Source organism: Zingiber officinale, chromosome 9B, assembly GCF_018446385.1.
Source record: "Zingiber officinale cultivar Zhangliang chromosome 9B, Zo_v1.1, whole genome shotgun sequence".
Taxonomy (NCBI): domain Eukaryota; kingdom Viridiplantae; phylum Streptophyta; class Magnoliopsida; order Zingiberales; family Zingiberaceae; genus Zingiber; species Zingiber officinale.
This window is the reverse complement of record NC_056003.1, coordinates 87616356-87640206: the sequence shown is the minus strand read 5'-3', so window position 1 is coordinate 87640206 and position 23851 is coordinate 87616356. Positions and strand designations below refer to the sequence as shown.

General features: G+C 33.2%; 2 protein-coding genes and 1 long non-coding RNA gene across 8 annotated transcripts; 2 read left to right on the top strand and 1 right to left on the bottom strand.

Annotated features, from left to right (window-relative positions):
* Positions 1–2908: 2908 nt before the first annotated feature.
* Positions 2909–8378, top strand: LOC122023864 (adenylylsulfatase HINT3-like). 6 transcript variants are annotated; one of them, XM_042582265.1, is made up of 7 exons: positions 2909–3242; positions 3795–3850; positions 4883–4940; positions 6518–6584; positions 7624–7667; positions 7761–7814; positions 8241–8378. In XM_042582265.1, the coding sequence occupies exons 1-7, from the start codon at positions 3033–3035 to the stop codon at positions 8268–8270; spliced, it is 519 nt and encodes a 172-aa protein (XP_042438199.1). In that variant the 5' UTR covers positions 2909–3032; the 3' UTR covers positions 8271–8378. The 6 variants fall into 6 exon arrangements, with proteins under 6 accessions (XP_042438199.1, XP_042438201.1, XP_042438197.1 ...); XM_042582267.1 differs by having other exon boundaries at positions 7745–7814; XM_042582263.1 differs by having other exon boundaries at positions 7624–7679.
* Positions 8379–8459: 81 nt separating this feature from the next.
* Positions 8460–9187, bottom strand: LOC122023865. Its single transcript, XM_042582268.1, has 2 exons — positions 9002–9187; positions 8460–8889 (listed from the first exon to the last, which is right to left on the bottom strand). Exons 1-2 carry the CDS (start codon positions 9185–9187, stop codon positions 8557–8559), a joined length of 519 nt encoding a protein of 172 aa, XP_042438202.1. The 3' UTR covers positions 8460–8556.
* On the top strand, positions 8730–11154 carry LOC122023866. The gene is made up of 3 exons (XR_006123243.1): positions 8730–8871; positions 9032–9206; positions 10340–11154. It is a non-coding gene; the product is annotated as an uncharacterized LOC122023866 (long non-coding RNA).
* Positions 11155–23851: the final 12697 nt, after the last annotated feature.

Below are 23851 nucleotides of genomic sequence, written 5' to 3'. Positions count from 1 at the left end.
TTTTATTCTCCTGTGCCACCGAGTTTCTGTAAGTCTCGTGCTTTAACTTAGATATTTCTTGAGACGCTGTGGGGAGGTTACTCCACCGAGAAGGAGGATTTGTAGCCGGAAGTTATCCGGGGTGCGATCTACCGAAGATCAAGGAGTCGTCCACCTTACGGACACGCCGAGGAGTAGGGGCAAGTTATCCCCGAACCTCGTAAATCCTAGTGTTAGTGTGCTTGTGTTTTTCTTTCCTTTAGTTGTCTAATTCCGCTGTGCTAACAATTATCTGTGTAGAAGTTTTGTTTAAGTTTTTAAAGGGGCTATTCACCCTCCCTCTAGCCATCTAAGATCCCAACAGTTGTGAGAGACCTGGATGCTTGCGAGGAGGCTCGGAGTGGGTCGGGGTGATCGTAACTCGCGGGGAGGCCTAGAGCGGATCAGGATGATTAAATGTTTGCAGGGAGGACTGTAGCAAGTCAGGGTACCAGGATATGGATGCTTGCGGGGAAGTCCGAAGTAGGTCAAGAGTGACCGCAGGCCAAGACCTTTAATGTAAATTGTGAGACAAGTGCCTCGGGCCCACAAATTTTAGGGGCACCAAAATTTTAAAAATAATATATATATATATATATATATATATATATATATATATATATATATATATATATATATATATATATATATATATATATATATATATATATATATATATATATATATATATATATATATATATGAGAGTTGTGATATGTTGCGCGACGCTACTGCGCGTCGCACAGCATATCAACTTTCTCTTTTTTTTTAAAAAAATTATTTTATTTTAAAGATTTTGATTTCTTTATATAAAATCTTAATACATAGATATATCCTCTAAACATATTATAATACTCCATAAATACTTAAATTTATTTTATTTTTAATTTTTTTTACTAAATACTATAATCTAATTAGGAAGCCTGAATCCTATAGGTAAAATTTTAAAAAAGAAAATTAGTTTAAAAATTCTAACCCAATTGGGAAGTCTGAACCCTAGAAAATATAACTTAAAAAATATTTTAATTATTTTTTAATTCAAAATAAAAAAAAAATAAAAAAACAAAGAAATTTTGAATTAAAAAAATCAATATTTCGTTATATAAATCCTTAATACATTAATATATCCCCTTAACATATTACAATACTCCGTAAATACTTAAATTTATTTCATTTTTAATTTTTCTTTTAACTAAATATTATAATCCAATTGGGAAACATGAACCTTAGAGGTAAATTTTTTTTTTTAAAAAAATTAACTTAAAAATTATCACCCAATTAGGAAGCTTGAACTCTACAAATAAAATTTTAAAAAATATATTTTAATTATTTTTTAATTCAAAATAAAAAAAACATTGAAATCTGATTTACTGCCTAATGCACACAGTTCGCAACTGTGCGTGTCGCGCAGTAGATTATATATATATATATATATATAATTTTATTTATTTATTTATTTATTTATTTATTTATTACCCTAAACGCTCTCGCTTCTCCTCTCCGTATACCACATCTTGTTCGTCTCTCTGCAACGGCAGAAGTGCTGCAAGCCGCCTTCGTCGTTTCACCATCAGCTCTACCTCTACGACTCTGCGTCACTGCTATTGCTCCCATCGACGACTCAAAGACTGTTGATTCACTTTCTTCTGCTCACCTTGACGACTTGGCCTCCCTCTCCCCCTCCCCCATTTAATCAATACTTTCGCTTCTAAAACTGCGAGACGAGCAATATTTAAGTGACATACATTGGTTTTGAAGATGAATTTTATATTTTGTTTGGATCATTTTGACTTTATTAATATTTGCTTATGACATATTGTTTTGGATGATATATTTTTTTTATCTTTTATTTGTAGAATTAAAAATGTTATATTTACATTGATTGATGAAAAATATATGAATGTGAAACTTTGATGACACCATTTTTTGTGTTCGCCTCAGGCCCCAAAATCACAGGTCCGACACTGAGTGACCGGACGCTCAAGAGGAGATCCGGACCATGAGAGTAATTATAGTCCTTCATTTGAGGGGAAGTTGTTGGGGATTGAAGTCTCATATTGGAAAGATTTAGAAAAGATCATAAGTTTAAAAACGATGTAAGATATCTCTATTGGCATGAGATCTTTTGGATAGTTAAAGAATAAAATCATTAGGCATAAAATGGACAATATTATGTCATTGTAAAGATATATGAACATCCTTTGGTCACAAAATTTTTTTATTTTTACTCTCTAACCAAACATAATAGACACAAGTTACCTAATTGTCCTTCATATTTTTTAGATAAAAAAGTCCAAAATAAAGTATAATTACTCCTAAATTCAGCACATTAAACTAGACTCTAATATATTTTCTATCAAATTGAGCAGAACTCTATTCATGCTCAATTGGATGAAAAATATATTAGATTATCTTTAAATATTGTTCAATTGGAAGGAAAATATATTAGATTTCCTTTAAACGATGTTAAATTTAGGTAGAATTATATTAAGTGAGAAAAAAATTATATTCAATTTAAATTTAAATATACTAAATTTAAAAGAAATTATATTTTTTTAGATTTTTTATTAAAAAATAATTAAGGATAATCATTTTTACATGGGATATTGAGATAACTAAAACTTTGTACGAAAGATGTGAAAATAAAGGTTTTTTTTATACGTGGACTACATATAAAATTTAAGTTATGATGAGAGATTTTAAGATTATTTATCGTTATTTAAATTTTATTTACGAAAGGAAATTGTTATTAGAGAATTTTGTATGAAGGTTTGATTTGTTTGAAATGAAACTTTGGGTTGGGTGTAGAAAAAAATACATAAAAAAGAGGTGCGTGCTGGAAAATTCTAGAGGTTTTGTAGTTTGACATTTTTAGTAGCCACTTGGGAGTAGATAACGCATTAACTCCCAGTGGCTGCCGCAGGAGAGAGGAGAGAGGAGAGAGGAGAGAGGAGAGAGATTTGATGCCGACATCATTCTGCCTGAGCCTGCCATCCGCCGCCGATCTCTGCTAGATGGCCCATCGCCGCATCGCCGTCTTCTCCTCTCATCTCAGTCCGGCCGGCCCTACCCCTTCCGGGGTCGCTCAACGCTCTCCTGAGCCCGACGAACCGCCGTGTGTCGCCACTTCCAGCTGCAGCGCAGGCGACGCCGAATCTCAACGGGATGGGGAGGCAGGATGCATCTTTTGCCGGATCATCCGTGGCGAATCCCCCGCGTTCAAGGTAGCCTGCTCATCCTATGATCCGCCTAGGCTTTCCGATTCTAGTGTTCCTTCAAAACCGATGAATCTTTTTGTGATCGTTCTCCACATTGATTTCGTTTTTCGCTTACTTATTTCAGAAATGCTTTTTTTTTTCTTATTTACTCTGTTCTCAATTGTCAATTGGGATGAATCTTTGTGTTATTCTCTTCTAATCTGGAGAATCATTATCCCTTCCATCAACGTAAAATCTTTTTGTCAATTGCTGATGCTTACAAAGATTTTCCTAATTTTATTGTGGATGGATGGAGTTTGTATTGCATGATTGAAGTCATCAACATAGTTTAATGGACGAAGCAAGATGGATAGCTTGTGCTGATACTGTCTAATAATGTTATACAGTTCCAGTAATGCACAAGTGGAACTCCGAACCAATATGGGAATCATATTTTAGGTTTATCTAGAGGGACTAGTAGATTAAATGGATAATCAACATGCTGCTTCTAACTTTCAAGCACTTTATGTTATTCATTTTTACTTGATTTTAATTACTAATTTTGCCTTTCGTTTGCAGCTTTATGAAGATGATGTATGCATTTGTATTTTGGACTCTAATCCATTGACTTCTGGGTAAAGCATTTATGCTTTTTTATTATTATGCTCTAAGGTGCTATATGGTTATGAGTTTCAATATCCATTCTCTAAAGTATTTCAAGGATAAAAAAGAGGATAATGCAATTTAACTAAACTTGGATTTTGTTAAAGGAATGAAATTATTTGATAATCTTCTATTGATATTGAGTATTTTTGTTTCAATCCTCTTTGATTATACTCTATTTGCTTTTGGAATTTTCTTTATATATTTTTGTTTGTCATATTACTGCACATGTATTTTCTTCTATATTTCTATCTTACGTCATGGTATTTATAAAATAGGGTGTTGTGTATGATCACCAAAAAAACATATTGAATGAAGAGTTATACATTGATTATCTTATTTTACATGTAATAGAGCTTTCTCCGGCCCTTGTCTAATTCTCTTATATGTTATCCTTCATCCTTGTTATTCACTCTTCATCATGTTTCTATTGCCATTCTCCAGATTTTCATTGTTGGTCACTGCTAAGTCAAGGTCGAGCTCCTTGTGAACTAGATACTCATTAATGCCAAGAGCTCACTTCTTAATAAGCTCTTGGCAACATGTTGTCTGTTGAAATGAGCTTAAACATGGTATTGCATCGTGTTTGCTCTCTAAAGTTGAAGCGTCAGTCGTCTTCTGATTTTGATCAGAATACGTAGCTTATGTATGCGCCACAAAGGCTATCCGATCCAGAATTATATTATATTTAAAGTTTGTTGGCTCATTGCATGTTAACGTAACACCAGTTTTATAGGTGTTAAAGGAAAGAAATTAACTGATACACTCCTGTCCATTTGCACTGATTTTGTTTGGATTTATCTCTGGTTATTTCTCGATCCTCCTGGTATTCTTTTGGTTTATAATGGAAAATTTTTGTTATCATATCATCAATATGTAATTCTTTCTATGATGTTGATTGTTGAGTGAAGCATTATTCCCCAATCATCTTATTTTACAAAATTATTGATTATTTAGTTATTTATTTCATTCTGAATTTTTTTATTCATCTTCTTGGCTTGCAGGCACTCCCTCATCATTCCAAAATCGCATTCACCTTCATTGGAATCAACTTCACCTTCTGTGAGTTTCTAGTGTCCTTAATCTGAAGGCTCTTTATTTCTGACCCTTAGAGTAGCATTAGTCAGTAACTTGGAGAAACACCACCTGTTTGTTATGCTTGTTGTGGTTTCATCTTGATGAATCTGGTCTTGGGGCATTGCGTCATGGTTTTCTTATTTTATTCACAGTAACAAATACCTGTAGATATTTGCATTTTTAGCTTTGATTTTTTGTTTCTCACTGTCATAAGGAATTGACAACGACTGCTTTGCAGTTCCTGGATCTTTCTTTTTCTTGACTCTTAGCATTTCATGTTAATGAGATTCAGAGATCTTTAGAATTATCCTCTTGACAAGAGTTGTATCTGAAATTATACAGATTATGGGCTCATGAATATGGAATGCAGATCTTGATATTGTTTGTTATTCTTTGTTTATGCATTAAGTATTTTGCTTCTTCCCTCATTTGTTCTTAGGATCTAAAAATAGGCATCCTTATTTGAGAATCAATAAGTTTTACCATGCCAATGAACGAAATACTAAATCTAAAATACTTGTCTAATTTCTACAGTTTATTGATGGGCATGCATACTTCAATGGCTAGTGCAGATTGAATACCTACCACTGTTTGTTCATTGGAGATTAATATTCATATAAACCACAGAGGAACAATATATATATAACAACTGGAATCAAGAAACCATATCTTTTTTGTCTAGATGAAACAAGCTAAATAGTTCGCGGAATGAAATACTAAAATATTTGTTTATGCATTAAGTATTTTGCTTCTTCCCTCATTTGTTCTTAGGATCTAAAAATAGGCATCCTTATTTGAGAATCAATAAGTTTTACCATGCCAATGAACGAAATACTAAATCTAAAATACTTGTCTAATTTCTACAGTTTATTGATGGGCATGCATACTTCAATGGCTAGTGCAGATTGAATACCTACCACTGTTTGTTTATTGGAGATTAATATTCATATAAACCACAGAGGAACAATATATATATAACAACTGGAATCAAGAAACCGTATCTTTTTTGTCTAGATGAAACAAGCTAAATAGTTCGCGGAATGACATTTATGTCAATGTTTCTCATAGCATTCAAATTATTCTTTCTCTTTCAACTAGTTTTGAGATACTACAATGAGATTGGTATGGTGGGGACAGCCATGATTCATCATGCTTTCTCTTGAAGTTCAATTGCCCTTCTGTTTATTTTTTGTCTCAAAGTTTCTGTAATTTGAATATACCAATACTTGTAGATAAAATTTCTAAAAAAATCTAAGTTTTGGCTAGGATTTCAATATTTAATTTTTTTTCTTTCTGAATTCGATACCTTAGGATGAGCATATTAACACCTCTTGATAACTCATACATTAGGTACTGCTTTTTCAGGTTAATCTATTGTGAGAATTGTATCCTGCTAAATTGCTTGATTATGTGATATTCAATTATTATAAAATCATCCCCTGTTCTGGTAACTAATTGTATATATTTTCATGATATAGACTACCCTCCAGATGGTTAATTGAAAGATATGGGAAAGGATGTATTTCATCGACTGTTTTCATATTTTTATGTGTTTGATGCAGGTGATAGCATCCATGTGTTCAAAGATACCCTTTCTTAGCAATTGTATAATGCAAGCGACCCAATGTGGTAGGTCGAATGGACTAAAGAGATCTCTGCTTTGATGATTTTGTATATCTTCTTTATGCTTGAACTTAAGGTATATTGTAAACTGTGTACACTAGGCTGCTCTTTAAAGAGGTAAGTAAGCCTTGAACTTGGCTGCTTGTTAGTTGACTTTTGAGAACTTGTGAACATTTTTTGATTAATGGATTAAAAATCTCAAGCCGTGTTGACCAACACGGTCGAGATTTTCCATTCCGCTCTTGCACTGAGACGTGGAATGACATAAATACCTAAACTGCATTGTGTAAAACTATAATTTATGCTAAGTAAAACTAATCATCTTATCATTAATAATTCAATTAATTATTGTGTGGCATGATATAGTACCAAAATCATATTGTTCTAGGAAAGATTGAAATTCTGACACAATTCTAGACCTTGTATTGAGGGAAAAACTTGTGCATCTTAGATATTCTGTTTTTTCCCCTTTCTTTTGATTATTTAACTACTATCGTTCACAGATTTGTGTAAAATTAACAATTTGCACCATTGGTTTTTACAAGTTTGGTGAGCTTGGTTTCCCGAAGGGAATGAGAATCCCCCTAAGTATATTGGTTTCTTATATTCTGTTATCTTAAAAGAAAAAGCTTGTAACAGCACCTTTTTTTTTAGCTCGGCATCATTTGATAATATTTTGCTTTCTCTTCCCTTTCAAATGAATCTTTCCGTCACATTTCTTTTTTTGCAAAAAAAAAAAAATTTAAAAAATCCTTGACATTGTTTGAGGAACTTTAATATAACCATGCTTCTGTTATTCTTTATATTTCGTTCCTTCGAATGTTTATTTACATTAAATGTCGTAGAAAGTTACTAGTCATCTCAATAAAGCAATCCTCCTGTTCACCTTGGAACCATTTGGCCTAATCTGTTCATATTTGTGATATAAACGCCATTCCACCTCTAGCTGTGTACTTTTTCAAAAACCATCAGTTGGATTGCCCCATGTTAAAACACCTTTCCTTATCATTTTGCGGAAGAGTTACTTGTAATTTGAAAATTGCAGATTCATTCAACTTGTTGGTCAACAATGGATCAGCAGCAGGCCAAGTAATATTTCATGTTAGTAGTGAATTAAGTTCAATAGATGGTTTCAAATACCAGTGTCTGTTTGCTACCTTATTTAGCCTATGCCCGCTGCAGACTCATCTTCACATAATTCCTAGGAAGGCTGGGGACCAGCTATGGCCCTCTGAGGTAAAATCTGTAAACTTTCAGATCACTTGACTGCATAATCAATGACTTGTTACTCTTATTACATGCAGAGTTTTCAAAGACAACCCATTGAATCAAACCAGGAAATTGTTGATTTGGTGAACTCTGTTAGGGATCTAGTTTCTTCTAGGTCTTAGAATGATTTGTTGATAAATATCAACTACAATTTTCATGAATAGTTATATCAGTACTATTACAGAACATTGTACACATGAATTTGTTATCTGTATTCAAATTTAATTTTGGGACCGAGTACTTTTCAAGTTTGAAACATGGTGATTGAAAGAAGGATACATAGTTGTCCAATTTCCCTTGTGGGGTGTTTAAAAGAACATCACATGAAAAAGTTATTTTCAAGTTGGAAGTTTTTTGGTGGGTGAATCTTATCACCTAGTTGAATGGAAGCAGATTGCATTCGGAAGGTGCATAAACTTATAAAGTTTTTGTGCGGAAGCAAGGGAAAAGGGTGTGTCCGTCCACTAAAACAGAACAACATTTATGTCACTTTATGATGCAGGTACAGTCAGAGTTTTTCATATCCCGAGGTACGTCTCTTCATTTAATGAAAAGATGGCCCATGAAGCGTTTGAACATGGAGCTGATTTCATTCGATCGTATTGACAGTTCTTCTCTTTCCCTTACATTTTTCACCTGACCTTATTATCAGGGCTCCAAACAACTATTATATATTTTTTTCTACTATCCTACGTGCTCATGTCCACAGTTAACGGAGGAGGCTCAGAGTTTCCAAGGGTTTCACAGCTTCCAGATTACGGTGAGACACATCTTGTGACTGCAGCAAGTGCAGATACTTGCAATTTGGACACAGTGGTGAAGATTTGAACATCATGACTAGAAGATGGCAATTGACACAGACTAATGCCACCATGTTGCCACCCGAACTGCACCCCTGCTTCATTTCCTGATCTGGGTATGTTTCCTTCCCTTCAGAAAATGGAAGTGCTGAGATGTTAAGGTCCAACTCCATGCTCGCCTCCTTTGGCCTCATCCAGCTCGTCTTCATCTTCTTCCTGTTTAGGTAATACATGTTTCCTGACTGCCACAGATCGATTTAAACAAAGCTTAAATTTTGATCATCCTGTCATATTATATATATATATATATATATATATATATATATATATGCTAGAAAGAGGTTTAGTACTCACTTCTAAGTCTAAGCACTGTTCCCAATCTAGTGGCAGGGGATCATTGAGCTGGAGGTCAATGCTGCTGCGTTGGCTCACTGGATTACAACATATCAATTGTTGCTTCCTCTTCATCGTGGAAATCACATCTGATTCCGCACTCAAGATTGACCGAGGCGGGCCGAGAGAAAGCTCTGTGTGCTCCATAGCTGCTTGTTTGAACCAGGTTACCCCCTCCTTGTCACCTCGTTAAGATTTATGAATCAACTTTTATATCTTCATATCTGTAGTATGCAATATATAGAGCGAGAGGAATGGTAAACTCGGAGAGATACATATTGCTAAGATTGATGGGATCATGCAAGGGCGCGCGTGGTGAGTAAATAGGGTTCTTAAAGTGAATTCATCCAACCCCATTAAGTGGAGGGCAGCCCTCTGCATTTAAAGCGGACAGTAGACTGGAGAGTGACCTTAAATTGCCTCAAATCCCTCCATTTAACACCTTCATGTACGAACCACTAATTAGGGATCCTCTCCAATTATTGCACCTGCAGTTAGTGCTTGGACTTGCAATAATCATTCATAGACAAAAGCGATTTCACTAACTTGTGTATGGGATTCAAACGAGGGGGTTGGATTATTCCAGTTACAGCCACAGTTGCAGGGGAACCTATCCTGCATGCTCATTCCATGCATGACCTACCAAAATCTAACTCCTTCCTCATTCTTAATGCTCTCTCCTTTTGATATAATTATGGAGATCTAGTCTTCATATGAACCTCTTGGAGTCTTGGTGCTCTATTTTAATTCTATGATTAATCTAGTAACTCTTCAATTAATTCCCATCCGTAGCTTGTCACACAAATACTAGTTTTCTTAATAGAGTTAGTAGAAATAATATTTTCTAGAGCAATTACATGTAGAAAATTTTAGAAAGAAAACAAGTTGAGATGGTATAAACAAAAGGGTATTGCTAAATGGCCAGAATCTGGCCAGCTAGAATATATGCATGCATGCATATGCATGGGTATTTTAGTAATTTCATATGGCCACATTAATTATATGCATGCCCATGCATGCATTTTAATTGGGAGATAGAGATTTCTAGCTGGCCAGATTCTGGCCAGCAAGATTTACTCAGTTTTGTATAGATTTATTTAGTCAATCATAAATGCTTTTGACAAATTATGGTTTGATGACAATGAGTTTAGTTAAATAGCCACTGCTCTCATGAGCTCCACGTGAGCTTCATTCTTGTGAAACTAAACAACATCAACTGTCCCATGCAGTAATGAACTGCTTCTAGTTGGTGAGCATTCATGAGCTTCCTCTAAAATTAATTGAATTCCTCATTTACAGGGGAGAAAATAAATAAAAAGTGGAAAGGAAAAAAACAACACACCACCACCTCCATGAAACATATATTGGGCAAGGCATAATGAATTAATGTGGTGGGTTGAGACTTCTACACATCCATCAGTGCCAGCAACCCCAATTAATAAATGGAGCTGTGCCTCATTCTTTGGTCATGAAGGATCAAAGGCATTCAATGTTTCATGTCATAACTCCTCTCCTTGTGAGTTTAATGTTCCAACAGCCCATTTGTATTTGTGAGGTCGCCTTTAATCTCCAGAGGCCACCTCGGACTTCTTATATCAACATAGCATTAGGACATTAATGAGGGGGTCGTCTTGTCATTAACAGATATCAATTACTCATTTAGTGGCAATAAAGTGACGGAGCTGATTCCATATTTGCTGCACTGTTCCATCATAATGACAATTGAATGTTATCGGTATTATCTATGTTTATTTTGAGCCAATTTTGATATTACATGTTGTTTATCCGATTGTTTCAATTTCATTTCTAGACTGTTTGCAATCATGTTAAAGTGCGCTAAGTATTATTTAGGTCTCTTTTGATTCAATTTTTGATATAAATTAGCTTATGAAGTTGTTTGGTGAAATAACCTGATGACCAAGGGATGATATTTTGGTTAAGAGAACTTGCTCCTTGTCATCTTAGGCAGACCCTATCGACAAACCAAATTGACCCAATATTTACATACTAGAAAGTTTTTACTCTTCATAAAGGAACCTATAGTCTATAGAAAATCAAAGCCTATTCAATGTGGTATCTTGACCCACCATAAGTAGCATTTGATGATTTTGGGATTAGTGATGTAAATGAACCAAGCGTTCGTGAACAAGCTTGGTGTTAAGCTTGGTAAGAGTTTGTTTATGTTCGTTTAATATACATAAGATTAATTAAACAAACAAGGTTGAACAACTCGTTAAGCTAAACAAACAAGCTTGAACACATATGTGTTTAGCTTGTTAACGTTCGTGAACAATGTTCGTGAACAATGTTCACGAATCATATTTATTAATAAAATTCTTTTCAATATGCTAAATAAATAATAAAATAAAATAAAAATAAAATAAATAAATTTAAATTATCAATCTTAATAACCAATCAAATAATTAAAAGTTTCAAACAATCAAACAAGCTTGAATTGAGAGCTTGATAACATCTAAACGAACCAAGCTCAAGCCAAATTCGAACCAAGCTCAAGCCAAGCTCGAACTAAGCTCAAGCCAAGCTTGAATTGAGAGCTTGATAACATCTAAACGAACCAAGCTCAAGCCAAGCTTCAAACAAGCCCAAGCTCATAAAAAATAAACTAAGTCAAGCTTGAACACTCATTTCAAAAGCTTAATTCATTTTAAGCTTGGCTCGGCTTGGCTCGGTTATCTTATCAAACAAGCTTGAACACCCCAAAGTTCGGCTCGGCTCGACTCGTTTATAACCCTATTTGGGATGTCATTCACCAACCTTCAAGGACACTTGCGATGAGAGGCCATTAGATCCTAATGTTCCTCATTGCGTTTTCAAAGTGACCACCCTACTAGTTAAATATTTTCACAAGTTATAACTGATTGGATTTGATTCAAAATGTAATATTATCTACTGATTATTTATTTTTCTTAACTAACCAAACTAAATGATTAAATTTAAAAAAGAAAACAAATTTGAATATATTTTGTTGTCTTTTGGCCTATTGTTGCTCGAGGAAAAAAAACAAGACTGGTAATTCTATTTTTAATATATTTGCTTTAGTTAAAATTCTACTCATGTTTTATGATTTATGGTCTAGATGATGTTCAATATCTTTATCCTTTAATGCACCATCACAATCACTTTTAATCTTCATCCTTATCTGCTTAAATGTAGAAAGAAGAAAAGAAAAAGCATGGCACCAAGAATAAAATAAAAAATGTTATGATAAATTTGTCCATTTATTTGAGCAGAAAGGAAGGTAGAAAAGGAATAATAACGTTACAATGGAGATTTAAATCTTGATTTTTATCTATTTTATGATTCCAATATATTCATGGAATAGATTGACGATGGAGAATATTTTTGTTTTATTTTTTAAAAAATAGAAAACATATGTGATATTATGGTAAAATCAATATAGATTAAAATACCTAGATGAGGTTCTGTTGATTGTTACACACATGAATGATAATTAGTGGCTTTTTATTTGATATCAGAGTATGTTTATATTTACTTTTATCAGCATGTATTACCTTTGCAGTTATTTCATCATGTTGAACAGGTGGGCTGAGATCAGGTCTCTGCTACATATGCTTTTGCTTTGAGGACTTACAACCAAATAATACGCGTTGAAAGTTTTCAAAATGGCTCAAGTCACCATTGTAAGATTCAACTAAAAAAAGATAAATATGAGGCGGGAAATGCAAGGATTTGGGAATGGAATGATAGTTATAGTCTGTCAGAGATTAAAAACACTACAGCATCCTACTTATGAACAAGTTTTTGGTAGGATACAAGATCTAAGGAACAACAATCATGGAAGAAAAGCCTATTCCTCACCAGCAAGGTAGTTAATCTTCTCTCAGAGATCATTTAGTTTCTTTGAAACCTGAAAACATCGATAGAGGAAATGTTTTGGTGGGCGAAATTGTGTTAAAAATATGCTCCAAAGGACAATATATCCAAGGAAGCACCTCTGGAAGGGAGCACCCTCCGTCTCCAATTCCATCATTTCAGTGCCATTGACCTCAGCCATCTCCTTCACAAAAGCACATGAACAAACAGTAAGTTGTCCAACAATACCAGATAGCATCTTAAGAGGTGATATTCAATCTCAGTCTTATAACAAAGAGAGGATCAAGAACTAATGAACAAATTCCAAAATAATATCATAGAACCCTACGAGGCTTACTCATTAGCTAACCAATTGGGATTTACGAATACTACATTGCTGTAGATTTAGTCGACAAGTATTCTGAAAGTACTTAATAATCCTAAGTACACATGTCAAACCCCAATATCCAAACAAAAACCTGCAATTATCATCCGTTATCTAAACTAAATTGGCAATGTTAAACTAATTGGCCCAATAGTCTGCAAGAAGCTTAATCAAGTAGTTGCTTGATAACACACTCAAGCCACATACCTTCACCGGCAAACCAAGATCAGAGGAATCAATTAACCATTCATTCTAAGGCAGCCATAACCTTGTGAACTTTCTTTTAACACCTAATGAAAGTTTGCGGGGAACATACTTGCCAATTATTGGAATTATTCTTTGAAGATTATGTCTGAAAATTAAAGAGATGATGCACTGGGTAGGTGATGATGTGGTTGACTGGTAGAAGACTTCGCGGAGGAGAGAAAGATGATGAATTGGAATAGGAAAAGAACTTCGAGTGTCTTTCTCTTCTCTACACACACTCAAGAGAGTAAACAGAATGTCAATGTCCAAAAATTAGGGAAGGGGTCTCTGGTGAAGTCAGTATGATGCCCGAGTGGGCAAATGGAGAGAAGAATAGTAGAATGCGTGTGTAAAAAAGATCGCTATAAAAGCATGTGCACTTTGTCCACGGAGAAGACCTCCTTCATATACCACCTCTTACAACTTCCACAATCATGAGGTGATATAAAATGTCAAAGGTTGTTGAGTAAGGGAAGATATACAACCTAGGCGATGTATAATAACTATCCGAGGAATCTTCCGTTACTCATATATGTATCTCTTTTGTCTTTTGTAACTTGCACCATTATGAGACGATTGAAGGAATACGCTATCGTAAGTTATTGGTTGATGGGAAATGTAATCACCTTTGAAGAAGGTTCTTGTGAATGCTCATATTATAATAGAGTAATATTCTTTGACAAATAGTTGTTATTTTGACAGGTTGTTGTGACTCTCTGATCATGTTGTTTGCTAAGTGTATTTCGACTGGGTATTTAAACCAGTCGACTGTATAGCCATCCTTCCTTTAAGTCATTTGGTTATGCATTAGGTGTTACTTGAGATCTGCTCTAGAAGTAATATGAAGCTAAGTCTCCTAGGTTCAGTAGGTTTTATGATCGACTGTCCATATGTCGAGATATTTACCTCTTGAGAAATGGGGAACTGAGTTGCCGGAGATTCAATCAGTTGTTTAAGCTGATCGTTCATATAAGAGAAAGCTTGTGAAATGCCCCATAGGTTATCTTAAATAAGTCATGTTTTTTTTTCCCGAACATAGAAGCACTTAGAATCCATACATTGGTTACCAGGTTTCATAGTTTATACTTCCTAAAAAAACATCAAAATAATGTGGAACATAAGCTGGAAGGTCTTTGGGTTGTACTACCTCTGTCCTCAGCCTGCTCATTGGTCGAAGCCTTCTATCTCATGCGTCTCATCACCTACAAGCGCTATTAGTTTAAAGACTCAGCATGTTCAAACCATAATATGCATTAATTAATTCTTATAACCATGTGTTCTAACGGGGAAATCTACACTAACTAATTTTAACCACCCTTAGTTACTTACGTTACATGAACATAACTAGAGCATGAACGTAAATATACTTTTTTGCCAAGTATAATTATGAACATATTTTTCGCATAATATAATTAATTACACAATTAAAACATAAACATGAGCATACTAGTGTATAATTATAAGTATAATTAAAGCATAATTTTTAAACCTAACTAGAGCATACATGTAAGCATAACCAAAGTACAAACATGTACATAACTAAAGCATAATCGTGAGCATAATGCATGCAAAGCATGACCATGAACATACTACTTGTGGAACATAAACATGAATATAGTTATCCTAGGGATTAATTTCATGTTATTGCCACCTAACGAAGTTGATAGGGATCTGAATCTTAGGGCGAAAACCTCTATCCATACATACTATAACTAATATCTTTGGTAAGCTTACCGAGCGTAGGTTCTTGGGACATGTCTTATTCATAATGTAAGCTCCCCAGATGTGAGTCCCCGGATCGAGGCTTGTAAGCTCCTCGAGTAAGGGTATCCAGATCGCGGCTTGGTAAGCTCCTCAAGCGTAGGTCCCCGGATCGTAACTTGATAAGTTCCTCGGGCTTGCTCGGATCATAACTTGATAAGCTCCTCGAGCGTAGGTCCCCAGATTATAACTTGATAAGCTTCTCGAGCTTGCCTGGATCATAACTTAATAAACTCTCTGGGCTTGCCTGGGTCATAATTTGATAAGCTCCCCGGACGCAGGTTCTCGTATCATAACTTGATAAGCTCCCCGGACATAGGTCCCTGGATCATAACTTGGTTAAGGTCATAATATTCTAAACCTAAACTCTGAAATTAACATATAACATATACGGTTATCAAACATGGTTGAGTGTTTAGCATCCTAATCTTAAATCTGAAACTAACATGCATTATAAAGTAATCAAGAAATGATTGAGTGCATAGCATCCTAACCTTAAATCCGAAGCTATCATGCATTATAATGTTATCAAGAAATGATTGAAAGCATAGCACGTTAAATCCTAAAATCCGAAGCTATCATATATTATTAAGTTATCAAAAGTATGATTAATGTCATAGCATATTAAATCCTAAAATCTGAAATATACAAAGTTATAAGAAGTAAGAAGAAACATAACTAAACCAAAATCTTAGATCTATATATATTATAAGGTTATCAAAATATAATTAAGATTCCTTAATCTCCTAAACCTAGAATCCAAAATTAACCTCTACCATATTAAGTTATCATCATAAGAAGTAAGAAGAAATATGAACATAAACCTAAATTTAGAATCCGAAATTCACACATGTATCTTATAAAGATACGATGATAAGTAAGAAGAAATATAAACCTAAACCTAAACTTAGAATCCGAAGCTTATCTAATGTACAATGGATTCAAACATTCCAAGCTTATAGAATATGAAGATCCCCTATGAGTCTAAACCGGAACCTTTATTAAAGAACATGGTATTTATTTTCTAAGTGCATAAATGGATGTATCACATATATTACATAAAAAATCCGAAGGTCCCCTATCAGTCCTAACTGAAACCTTTATTAAAGTACATGGTAGTTATTTTCTAAATGCATTTAAGGTCATAAATGGATGTATCACATATGTTACACTAATAATCCGAAACTCACATGTATTATATAAAGTTATCATGATAAGAAGTAAGAAAAAACATAGTATAACTAAACTTAAATCCGAAATTAAATTTATAAAATTATCATGATAAGAAATAAGAAGAGACATAGCACAACTAAACTTAAATATGAAATTAAACCTATAAAATTATCATGATAATAAATAAGAAGAAACATAGCACAACTAAATTTAAATCCGAAACTAAACCTATAATATTTTTATGATAAGAAATAAGAAGAAATATATTATAACTAAACTTAAATACGAAACTAAACCTATGAAATTATCATGATAAAAAATAAGAAGAAACATAGCACCACTAAACTTAAATATGAAATTAAACCTATAATATTATCATGATAAGAAATAAGAAGAAACATAACATAACCAAAATTAATCCAAACTTATCTAATCTACTATGGTACCTAAACATCTATAACTTATATGAACTAATTAATACATGATATGAGATACCGAACATGTTGTTGATTTCCTTGCTACCAACCCCCTCCTTCTCCTCCTCTTAGAGCTTGAGCTGGCAGGAAAAATCGATGATGGGGAAGAACCTTAGGGTTGGCTAGGGTTTCAAGGTGGAGATTAGAGTTTGCGAGGTGGTGAAAATTCAAGGTATATATTATATATGTTTTGCCATGTCTAACCCATACTTGAATATTTCATAATTAATTACTAAATTTTTATATATATGCTAAGTTATATAAATTTTTATACATGCTATGTCATATATTATCATAGAAATTTTTATACATGCTAAGTTATATAAATTTTTATACATGCTAAATCATATAAATTTTTATACATAATTTGGATTTCCTGTATCTTTAGTACATTTTATATCTAACAATTTACTTAATAAAATTCATAAATCCGAATTCCATAAATGTTAGATAAATTAATTAAATCTAACTAAATCTATTTATTTAAATTAATCAATTTTTAATTAAATCTTAATTAGTCATATAAATTTTTTAATTAAAACAATTAGTTTCGGACTACAATTTGTCTTTGAAGTAAGAACATGAGATTTGTCATCTTGTATATATTCACAATTTCATAAATATCTCCTTTGCAAGATGAAATTTAAATTAGCATCTCCTTATAGGCGATTATGATAATTAAACTGAGCTAAATAATAGGCTAGATGAGATAATGACGTCGAGCAGAATAATCAGACCGGAAGAAATAATGAGACTTTTGTATAAGATGAAATCTGAATGAACATTTCCTCATAAATAATTATCATAATTAAAATGAGCTAAATAAAAGGTTAGTTGGGATAATGATGCTAAGCAGAATAATCAGGCCGAAAGGAATAATGGGACCCTTGTACAAGATGAAATCCGAATGAATATTTCCTTATAAATTATTATCATAATTATATCTGGCTGAATAATAGGTTGGGTGAGATAAACAAGTCAGATTGACTTGGGGGAGTTAATAATTAAAGATTTTGCTTTTAAAGAGTATTTGTTAACTTTTTCAAAATAGCTAAGTTATGAAAAATAGATAATTTTTACAATCATAAATTTGTAAAAACTAATTTTCAGGTTAAAGCTAACTTCAAAAGAGTCCAATTTTCAAACATAAATGTATAAGTCCCAATTTAATTTTCAAAATAAATTTGAACTTGAAACATTTTTAACCATAAATTTTATAAAAGTAATTTTATAAGAGTAAGATTTTAAAAAGACAGGTCAGATTCAAAATCTAGTTCTTCATAGTTAAGTTTGTGAAATCTAATATGCAAAACGAAGTTTTTATTTTCTTAAATTAATTTTCAATATTTAATTTTGAACAATCATAGTTTTAAAACTAAGTTTGTAAAATTTGATTTTCAAAACCAGTTTTCAAACCAAGTTTATAACATACAAATTTTAAAAAAAATTAATATAAAACTTGGTTTTACAACGGTTAGGTTTCTAAAACGTTTTTAGAAGAATATTTTCCAAAACTTAATTTCAAAAATATTTTTAATAAAAGATTGATGTGAAAATAATTTTTGCTCCCCCTGAACCTGACATTATTAAAATAAAACTTTTGAAAATATTTGCTAAGAATATTTAATATAAGATTTTCAAAGTAATTTTTTTTTTGAAAAAAATAAATTGAGGTAGAATTTTCTAAAGAGATTTTAAAGAGAAAATAAAAAAAAATAACACTTAAGGAGATAAAAAATAAACCTCCCCCTGAATTTGATACTTTAATTTATTACTCTCCCTTAATCTAATGCTAAGGTTTGGGTGTGTTGACTTTCAAAGCCCTAACACATTTTTCTACTTAAGTGTTCTAGGGGATTTAGTAACACTTATATTATTTACATAATTAACACTGTATCCTTGGTATAATTATTTATTTGAGTTTGATTCATCAATAATTAATTTTAGATTCAGATGCTTAAGCTTCAGTTTAAGGTTAAATAAGATAAGATTTTATTAATTCAATAATAGTAAACCATTATCAATAATTTATTGATTAATTTTTACTTGATTTAATAATTTAATACTTAGTAAAATAATTTAAATTTCGTATTAATTGATTGAGTTGTTCAATGAAAGTGTTAGTTATAATTTTTTTTTTTTACTTTCTTTTAAGTCTTAAATGAATTTAAAAGATTTTTTTTAAAGAGATTTCTAATAGGATTTCTAAAACGGTGTTTGAAAGGATTTTAAAATGATTTTTATAATATGTTTAATGACAATTAACATACGTTTAATTCAGTTATGATTTTAGATTTAAATTAATATTAGTGGTTAATTTAAGTTTAAGTTAAATTTTTAAATTTTAATTGTAATTTCAATATAAAGTTTTAATTTTTAGTTAAGTTAAATTAAGTTTAAAAATAATTTAAAGGTTAAAAAAATATTTAAGGTTAAAAATAAGTTTAAAGTCTAAATAAAAATTTTTAAAGTTAAAATAATTTATTTATTTATTTATTTTTTTAGGTTAACAGAATTTTATTAAGGGTAATTTTGCATGCAGTCCCTATTGGCAAACAAATCTTTGCATGTAGTCTCCATCCATAAAAATCTTTGTTTTCACTCCCCAGTCCAACATATTTACCTAATTGTTCATGATATTTTTAGGTACAAAAAGTCTAAAAATCAGTATAAATCCTCTTAAATTCAGTATATTAAATTAGAATCTAGTATATTTTCTATCAAATTAAGTACGATTCTTTTTTCACCTCAAAATATACTCAATTTTAGTTTAATGTACTGAATTTAATAGGAATTATACTCATTTTTAGACTATTTGTACCAAAAAATATGAGGGTTAATTTCGATAGAAATTATACTCGATCCTAGTATAGAGTGCTCGATTCTAGTGTAAAGTGCTGAATTTAACAGGAATTATACTTGTTTTTAGACTTTTTATACCTAAAAAATAAGAGAGACAATTTTGATAGAAAATATACTCGATTTTAATATAAAGTGCTGACTTTAAGAAGAATTATACTAGTTTTTTGGACTTTTTTTATTCAATTTTGAACTTTTTATATCTAAAAAATTTCAGGGGCAATTTAGGTAACAATATTTGCATGAGGGAGTTGAAACAAGTAATACTTTGCATGCAGGGAGTGGAAATAAAGTTTTTTGGACATGGGGATTGCATGCAAAGTTAACATTGTGATTAGAGATTTTTCTCTAATTTACCGTTTTATTAAAGTGAAAAAATAATAATTAAAAGAATTTTTTTTTGAAAAAAATGATTTATAAAAGAGAAATTTTTAAAAAATAATTTTTAAAAGAATTTTTAAATGATTTTTAAAAGATTTTTCAAATGATTTCTTTTTAAAATACTTTTTAAAGGATTTTTAAAATGATTTTTTTAAAAATATTTTAAAAGATTTTCACAATGATTTTTTAAATAATTTTTTTGAAAGATTTTTAAAATGATTTTTTAAATAATTTTAAAAAGATTTTTAAATGATTTTTTAAAAAATAATTTTATGAAAGATTTTTAAAATGATTTTTTAAATAATTTTTAAAATATTTTTTTAAAATAATTTTATGAAAGATTTTTAAAATAATTTTTAAAAGATTTTTAAAATAATTTTTGAAAGATTTTTAAAATGAATTTTTAAATAATTTTTGAAAGATTTTTTAAAATGATTTTAAAATAATTTTTAAAAGATTTTTAAAATGATTTTTAAATAATTTTAAAAGAGTTTTAAAATAATTTTTAAAAGATTTTTTTTAAAAAAATAATTTTTAAAATGATTTTTTTAAAAGATTTTTTAAAATGATTTTTATGATGATTTTTTAAATAATTTTTAAAATGATTTTAAAAATGATTTATAAATAATTTTTAAAATATTTTTAAAAAAATTTTAAAAGAATTTTTAATATGATTTTTAAAATAATTTTTAAAAGATTTTTAAAATGATTTTTTAAATAATTTTTTAAAGTTTTTTAAAATTATTTTTTAAAAGATTTTTAAAAGAATTTTTAATATAATTTTTAAAATATTTTTACAATGATTTTTAAATAATTTTAAAAATATTTTTAAGATGATTTTTAAAAGATTTTTTTAATGATTTTTAAAATAATTTTTAAAAGATTTTTTAAATAATTTTTAAAAGAAGTTTTAAAATATTTTTAAAATGATTTTTTAAAATAATTTTTAATGGAAGTTTTAAAAGATTTTTAAAATGATTTTTAAATAAATTTTTAAAATGATTTATTTATAATAATTTTTAAAAGAAGTTTTAAAATGATTTTTTTTAAATAATTTTTTAAAGAAGTTTTAAAAGATTTTTAAAATGTTTTTTTTAGTTAACTTAATTTTAATTTATTATTTTAATTTAATTCCTTAGTCATCTCACCTAATCTAAATTATCAATCAGGGAATACTATAGTTTTATGAGATGAATTAGATTCCATTTTAAGGTTTGGTTTAACTTTGTGTTAGATTCAGGTTTAGTTTTTGGCTCAACCAATAGACATTATTTGGATAAACTTCTGGGCTATGGTGAGTCACTTGGATATCATTAGAATTACCATGCCTTTGAGGTTTTCAAAATAGTTCTATCCACTGGACTTAGTACAAAACCTTGGTCTAACTGGTTAGGATCCATAAGGGGTAGCTTCGATCAGTTCCACTTAGCCAAATGCACCAGGTCGAAGCTATATCTTCCTAGACATGTGATCCTGTCCGAATCGTTGAACCAAAGGACGCTGGGCACGTGGCACGCTCCTAGTCGATGGAGTGAATCTCCGGCTGGTCGAACGAAGCTCCGGCAATCCTGCACAAGAGTCTAGCCGGGAAGGGGTTCCCGGCGACGACCCTCCGACGCTCAAGTCAGGTAAGTGGTGGAAAAAGTAGCTGCCAAGCTTGTATCATACGTACCTTTGGCGAAGCAATAGCCTCTTTATATAGGACGGAGAAGGAACTAATGCACGCCCACCGAGGTGCATGCGTGTCAGCAACCCATACCCCGGTATGCACTTGTCAGAGAGCTTACCTGACACCATACTGCTACAGTCCGAGCATGTTCTTCGATGGGACAGCAGGACCCCCCGTTGTCGTCCCCGTCTTTTACCCACCGTCTGACCGGGACGCCCGGCCTGCCGGGCGGGCGAAGAACGTCGTCCGGACGGCCTTAATTCTTTGCGCCGGCCGGGCGGCACATCCTTCTGCTCGGTCATTATGCACTTCTTCATTTGAGCGTCGGAACCCTGGTCCCTACCAGGGTGCCTTTTACTATCAGATTTCCCTTTCTTCCGAGTCCGGTTGGCTCGTCCTTTTCCGGCGAGCCACTGGACCCTTTGACCTCCCCTCAGCGTTGACTCCTTCTTATGGGGTTCCGAATTTTTACCGCCGGATCACTTGCCTTCCTCTCGAGTCTAGTCGAAGGAGGCAAAGTCCGACTGACTGGACTGCCGATCTGCCCGAACAATGATCATTGCATTAGGCCGCTCAGCCAGACATAAGGATGCTTATCCGTGCGGCGATATCTGTCCGTTCGGCGACACTTTGTCCCTGCCTTGTATTTTCTTGGAATCGACGTCCGTTGTTCTCCCACACTACCCGTCACGTGCTCTGCGCACAGTAAGGGGAGCTCATTAAAGGTGGCTAGTAACCGGCTGACACGTGGCGATCGTGTATTTGTCAGAGTATGGCGGCTGCGTCACTTCCGATGGGATAGCCGCCGTTTGAAACGGACGATCAGATGACCACCTCGATAGCGACGACCTGGATTGGACGGTGGAGATCGCTTCCGGGCGGCGATATAAGGCCCTTGACTCCGTTTCCGCCGCATTTCGTCTTCTTCGTTTCCAGACTCCTGTCGTTCCTCCTTTCGCCGGCGACCTTGTGCTCAGGCTTTCCGACGATCACACGGCTTCTTCCGATCATCTCCCTCGCTTGTAAGACCCTTTTTCTCGCTCCAGACACATTCTTCTCTCTGTTAATCATCCTTTTCAGTCGGGTTTCCTCCATTGCTTGAACCCTCCTCTTCTATCCCGCATTCTGGCCTTTCGATCATGACCAGTACCTCGCAATCAACCGGCGATACTCCGGGTCTTTGGTACTCGAACATGGAAAGTCGGTTCGACGAGGAAGACGCCTTACGCCTCACTCGGGCATATGACCTACCGATCGACCACCAAATAGTGTTAGCCTTCCGATCGGCCTCACGATCCTCCGCCTGGCACTGTTGTTTTCTTCCGGGACCAATTCCTGGCCGGACTACGTTTTCCACCTCACAAGTTTTTCTTAGAAGTTTGCAACTATTTCCGCATTCCGTTCGGCCAGGTAGTTCCCAACTCTATTAGATTGCTGAGCGGAGTGGTAGTTTTGTTCAAACTGAACGACATTCCCTTAACCCCAAAAATCTTCCACTACTTCTACTATCCCAAGCAAGCCGAGTGGGACACCTTTGTTTTCCAGTCTAGGATAGGCTTCGTCCTTTTCGATAATATGCCGAGCTCCAACAAACATTGGAAGGAGCATTTTTTCTATATACGCTTTCCCGAGCGGCCCACTTTCCGCACCAAGTGGCAGACGGCTATGCCTGCGCAACCGGAGCTCGGCAAGTTTAGAGGCGACGCGGACTATCTCCATGCAGCCGAACAGCTAGTCGGTCAGCGCTATCATATTGACAAGATGCTCCTCCCGGGAGTAATGCATATATTCGGCTTGTTTTCTACTCCAGCCGATCTGCCCTGTAGCATGAGTAAGCTCCCGTATCTTCCCCTTTATTTTGTTCTAACTGATTTATTTTCTGCTTCTGCAGCTAAGGTCATGTGGCGTGCCAGAGCTACCGAGAAAGTCAAATTGAAGGCCGCTCGGATTGAGGCGGTGACGAGCAAGGAGGCAGCCGAACGGGGCCTTGCTTCGGCTGATCCGGCCGGCGAAGAAGGTGAGGGGAC

Excerpts from the sequence above, each read along its gene's own strand:
- LOC122023865 (XM_042582268.1), bottom strand. The coding sequence starts at position 9,187 with ATGGAGCACACAGAGCTTTCTCTCGGCCCGCCTCGGTCAATCTTGAGT. Across the intron at positions 8,890-9,001 it reads AACAGTGCTTAGACTTAGAA|TCAGGAAACATGTATTACCT; the intron begins GTGAGTACTAAA and ends GATCTGTGGCAG.
- LOC122023864 (XM_042582261.1), top strand. The coding sequence starts at position 3,033 with ATGGCCCATCGCCGCATCGCCGTCTTCTCCTCTCATCTCAGTCCGGCC. Across the intron at positions 3,851-4,882 it reads TCTAATCCATTGACTTCTGG|GCACTCCCTCATCATTCCAA; the intron begins GTAAAGCATTTA and ends CTTGGCTTGCAG. Across the intron at positions 6,585-7,623 it reads AATGCAAGCGACCCAATGTG|ATTCATTCAACTTGTTGGTC; the intron begins GTAGGTCGAATG and ends TGAAAATTGCAG.